The sequence below is a fragment of the Oncorhynchus mykiss genome, chromosome 4 (genome assembly GCF_057628025.1).
Source record: "Oncorhynchus mykiss isolate SJ-2025 chromosome 4, ASM5762802v1, whole genome shotgun sequence".
Taxonomy (NCBI): Eukaryota; Metazoa; Chordata; class Actinopteri; order Salmoniformes; family Salmonidae; genus Oncorhynchus; species Oncorhynchus mykiss.
Genome location: NC_143025.1, coordinates 19052438 through 19057927, shown reverse-complemented (window position 1 = coordinate 19057927; position 5490 = coordinate 19052438). Strand labels below are relative to the sequence as shown.

At 40.1% G+C, this 5490-nt stretch overlaps 1 protein-coding gene across 1 annotated transcript; it reads right to left on the bottom strand.

Moving 5' to 3' along the window:
* Positions 1-1663: 1663 nt before the first annotated feature.
* On the bottom strand, positions 1664-4145 carry LOC110520946 (uncharacterized). Its single transcript, XM_021598398.3, has 2 exons — positions 3303-4145; positions 1664-2349 (listed from the first exon to the last, which is right to left on the bottom strand). Exons 1-2 carry the CDS (start codon positions 3735-3737, stop codon positions 1969-1971), a joined length of 816 nt encoding a protein of 271 aa, XP_021454073.3. The 5' UTR covers positions 3738-4145; the 3' UTR covers positions 1664-1968.
* Positions 4146-5490: the final 1345 nt, after the last annotated feature.

The following is a 5490-nucleotide window of genomic DNA, read 5'->3' as shown; positions in this document are numbered from 1 at the left end:
CATTGTCTGATAGTTTTCCCATTGTTCATTGATAATTTTACTGTGAACTTCAACCTTACACCTCACAACCACCAAATAGTTAACTGTGTGTGTGTGTGTGTGTGTGTGTGTGTGTGTGTGTGTGTGTGCGTGTGCGTGTGCGTGTGCGTGTGCGTGTGCGTGTGTGTGTGCGTGTGCGTGTGCCTGTGCGTGTGTGTGCATGTGTGTGTGGTGGATGCAACCTGTTCAAAGTCTTGTTTCCTGCCAGCATGCGGCAAACAGAATTAAAGCCCTAAAGCTCACAAATTGATGAGGATTTAATGCAGAGTGCAATTCCTGGGAATTAAACAAATTAGTGATCTAATTAGAGATTTGGTCAACAAAAATGAATTAGATGGATTTGTCATTGCTCTAATGAACATAGATGGAAATTGGGTATTGAGATGTTTGTCTCTTGTATTTTAGCCCTTTCCCATTAATATATTCATTCTATTTTCTTTCTACAATGTAATCTAATCTACATGTCAGATGTATTGCTTTATCTGAAGAAAAAAAACTAATGTGAATTGCAATAAACAAGCAGCATAATTCATTAAAAAAAACAACTCAAGTATTGTGAATTTAAATGTCAACCTTTGGAAATCACATAGGAATTTCCTATTAATGGAATAACTGATAGCTGATGATTGACTTTTCTTTTTAATCTTGTTGTATTCTCCAGATATGATTTTCTGACCATGCTGCTGCATATTTTAACACGTTTTGCCCTTTGGGAAAGAAATATGGTGCCAGTTCCCTATCCATTTTCAGATCTGTTTAAAGATCATTATTATTGTATACTGTATCATAACTCTTTCACATTTCCAGTTGAGTTTGATTGACTGTTGGGTTTGATTGACTGTTGGGTTTGATTGACTGTTGGGTTTGATTGACTGTTGGGTTTGATTGGACCTGTATACCTTCTACTTGTTGTTGCCTGTGATGACTTTGACAATGACCTTGTCCTCTTGGCCTATCCATGTCCACTCCTCCACCTGCACTTTGCCCTCTCCATGACATCCCCCCCCCCCCCCTCATCTCCCTCCCTCCCTCCTTTCCTCACCTCCCTCCCCCTTCCCTCACCTCCCGCAGTGTCTCTTCACCACAGGAGCGGTTACAGATTACACTGTGTGATAAGCTTCCTATTTTTTTCGAAACTCCTTGGGATCTCTGGGATTATCCAGGTGCTTATCCCCGGAGTCAGCTTTGGGAAGCCTGCTTTAGTCTCTCTTACGGCACAAGATTTGGTAACCTGTCAGCTCTGACTAATTAGCATCTAAACCGCGCCGGGCTGCCGGAGTGGGCTCACTTTTAACACCCTGTATCTACACACAACCACACACAGACACAATTAGGAACACACAACCACATACAACCACACACGTGAATAGACAGGCACACAAAAAGACACACAGACACATAAAGGTATTCACTCGCACACACGCATGCACGCACACACACATGCACATGCTCAGTTGATGAACTGTACTACCCGGAGTACCATATGTCTTCTCAGAACAGTCATCTGTATGGTCCATTATTCTGTACAGATTTGTTACTTTAAAGTTATTTATTTACTAGTTCAAAAAGTTATCATTCAGTTTAAGCCTTTTCTCATCTGACAGAAATCAATGACACTTTGCTGGGTGAGTTTTTTGTTTATTTATTTGAAATTGTGCAAGATATATAAAATATTGCAATATCTTCATTGGTATATTTACAATTCATTTTCTTCATATACAGAATTCATCAAATACAATATACATGTATACTATCACAGTACAAATCTGGTGTATTGCATTTCAAACAAAAATTGTGCAATATCGTACTTTGGTGCTTTGGTACTCTTATTTGTGCCAGCCAGCCACAGATTTCACAATCATACTCAATACATCTCTCTCAACCACCTGTCATATAAAGAACAGACCAACATCCAACATGCATCCAATTCTATGTGGTGCTATTGAACCGGAGCGTGGATGGGTGTTGTCTGGTCTGCAGGCTGGCCCAGCTCCAATAGATCCTGGCTGAGACGTAGGACAGAGGGTGGGCTGCGGAGAGAGGGTGGGCTGGGGGACAGCACCAGCACCACACCCCCCTGGGCCTATGGAGGGGGTAATAGGGTGTGTGCAGGGCGTAGGGGAGCTGTCCTGTTACTCGGCGGATCCTGCGGCGAGCCCGGCGGCGATGGTAGTCCCCATTGGAGAAGTCCTGGAAGTTAGTAGGGTGGATGGCCCAAAAATGGCCTTTACCATTGTCACTCCGACCAGCCTTCACAAAGCACTCGTTTAGGGACAGGTTGTGTCTGACGCTGTTCCTCCAGTTCTTATCCTGTAGGACAACAATAAAGTTCACATATGAGACATGAAGTATAAAGTTGAGTAGTGAATGAAGTGTTGTATGTGGCCCTGGAACAGAAAGTATCTTAATTTATTAGAAACTAATAATTGTTTTCCCTCACAGCTGAATCCCCAGTATATACATTGATACACTGTACCGAGAATATGGCAATTTGCTCTTGCTTTCATTTCATTGGTGCCAAGTTCATGTGAAGGGTCCATGGTGACCTTTGGTCAATGACGTTTCAGTTGGCTGCCAGACGAAACCATCATGTTCACTTTGTCAAACTCCCCCAATCATGAGGTAAACTTGCTGTTACACCTGTTAAAGACCTAGTTTTAGTTTTTAGCCTGTTGCGGCTATCAACAGGTTTACCTATAGCCTTGAGATGACTCAATTAGACCTTCCATGCAACAACAGCATCAGCCGAGCCAGGGTCCTGCATGCAGCAATTATACTCATTACTGAGTCAGACCACTGTATTTCTACAGCTTACAATAGGAATATAGTGAACATTTAAAATTATAGATCAACTTTTTTCAAGCTCTTTATTTTCAGATGCTGCCTTATGACTACAGTGGAGGAAGTGCGTAATGTCCCAGAATAGTACTTTAAGTTTTGGAAACTTTACACACACTAGTCATTGCTTGACCAAATAACTTTGCAAAAGTCTACTGGTATTCAGTTAAATTGATAGGAATATCAGTAATTGGCTATTGGCTATACAGGGTTGGCAATGTCAATTAAATTCAGTCCATATATTAAATTAATTGAAATTGCATTTCAATCATTTAAGAAATCTGCTTTCTAAATAAATGGAACTCTTTTAAATTATTGAATAGGAATGTACTGTATCTCCTGAATTGAAATGAAACTGGCCCCAACTCTAATTCAGACAAATTCTCAACTTGAAATGAACCCTGAAATGAATCACTTGGACATACCTTGCTCTTGAAGTAGGGGTAGTTATCCATGATCCACTGGTAGATGTCACACAGCAAGAGCTTCTTCTCCTCTGAAGCAAGTATGGCCATGGAGATAAGGGAGATGTAGGACTGGGAAGGCTTGTCCTGTGGGCTGTCTGTAGTGGTTTCCTCTTCATCTTTCCCCCCTTTGATCTCTTCCTCCTCTTCATTCTCCTCCTCTGACCCCTCTTCTCCCTCTGGCCCCTTCTCAGGGCTCCCAGGTTTGATAATTTTCCTCACTGAGAGGATGTCAGGACTCTGGCCCTCCAGTAGGCTATGAGGGGTCTGCCCCACTGCAGGAATATTTTGCTCTTCTCTCATACACTTACTGTCCTTGTTGTACAGCAGGTAGTCTATGGTGAAGCGTATTCCCAAGCGCTCCCGGTCATTGTTGCAGCTGCTTCTGTCCTCCATGGTTCTTCTTAGACTTTTAAGGCAGTTACTAATACTTTCGATGTAGATGATCTATAACCACCACAAAAGGCAATCCTCAGATTCTTTCACAGGTGTTTTTGTTTCTTAATTTCAAGATGCTGGTCTAGGACACTGCTGTGTTCTCCATCAGGTAGGATGCCTCTCTTCAATGTCCTTTGGGCTAAGTAAGTTAAGTCTCTGGTCACAAGATCAAGTTAGGACAATTAAAAGGGATCCTCCCAACGTACTCTAATTGTTTGGTGACTCAAACTCAATGTGATGCCAAAGCTTGAATAAGTTTAGAAAAATCTAATTTGTTAGACCAAATAGATAGGTTAGAGAAAACAACAGTATATTTTTACAATCTATGCAGTGCTCAACTGTATCTTGTGTACACTAGATCAGAATGGAACACAGTTGTGAAGGTACCACTATTTAAATGTCCGTGAATTTATCCTTCACAGTGAGGGGCAATAGAGACAAGAGAAGCAGAGGTAGGGGGTCTAATCGAAGCAGATTAATTTTATTAACCACAGCAAATCTTTGTAATTACGGGAGATTAAACACTCTGATTTAGTAGGACATGGTGTTCAGAGGGTGCTTCAGCAGCACCAAAAGGCATTTAAACAGCGTTATCCCCACTTAAATGGTTTTCGAACAGAGGATGCGCTGCATAGTGCGCATCATTAGAGTTAGGCTTACTGTAAGCCTTTCTGTTATAAAACATTAAATAATTTATCATAAATGATATGCTAAAATACAACTCCTTTGGCACAATGACAATAGCCAAGAGGCTAGACATAATAACTCAAACTACACTGCTTGAGTTTATCTACTTGATCTAAATTAAATAATTTGGTTGCAGATGTTGAGTGCCAAATCAAGAGCAGAACTATCTCAACTTCATTATTTTACGAATATTTGCCTATTTCTCGCATAGGTCTTGTCACAGTTGCTAGGTTCCAAACAGAATATGAAATTTTTAATTGTTCTATGTAAAAAGCTTTAATGCTGCTGACTATTTGTAACTATTATAACACTAAAAAAAAAGTGTTGCACTTGTGCTATTCTAGAGTTAAACTACTATAGCCCTGTTCTGTATATAATCTTGCTATAAAATGTATTATCCTCAATTATATTTTATTCAAAATTATACTTTCCAGGAATGTCCTTAGCATCAGTAAAGAAAGCTAAGTTGTAATGCTGTATTAGAACAAGGTAGGGCATGCAAACCGTCTCACACTGGCCAAAGAATGAGAGGAATGAAGAACCACCAGTGGAATATATCGCCCTCGTCTGTCCGAGTTGTGGAACTACTACTACAGCATATACAGTACTATCCAAGTATAATGAGTGAGCCATGTGGTAAAATGTGTCATTAATTAAAGCTAGAATCCTTCATTTAACGAATAACAAAGAGGTTACATCCACCTGTGTATTGGTAAACAGCTGAGGGATTGGCCTGGAGAAATGTAACCACTTTCAAATACATAGACAGAGATATGGATGCAAGGACTGACCATCCATAGTATCAAAAGTATAGTTTTAATTAGTTTTGAGGCTATCCAGCAGTCAAACTCATTCCATGGAGGGCCTAGTGTCTGCGTTTTTCTTTTCTTATTTCAATAAAGACCCAGAGCAGAGTTAGACTACTATGTATTGTTCCAATAGTATACTTAAGTTAACATTTATCAAAGATGATATATGACAGCGTATATAATCTTTAATTAGATTTTATGAATCAATTTGTACC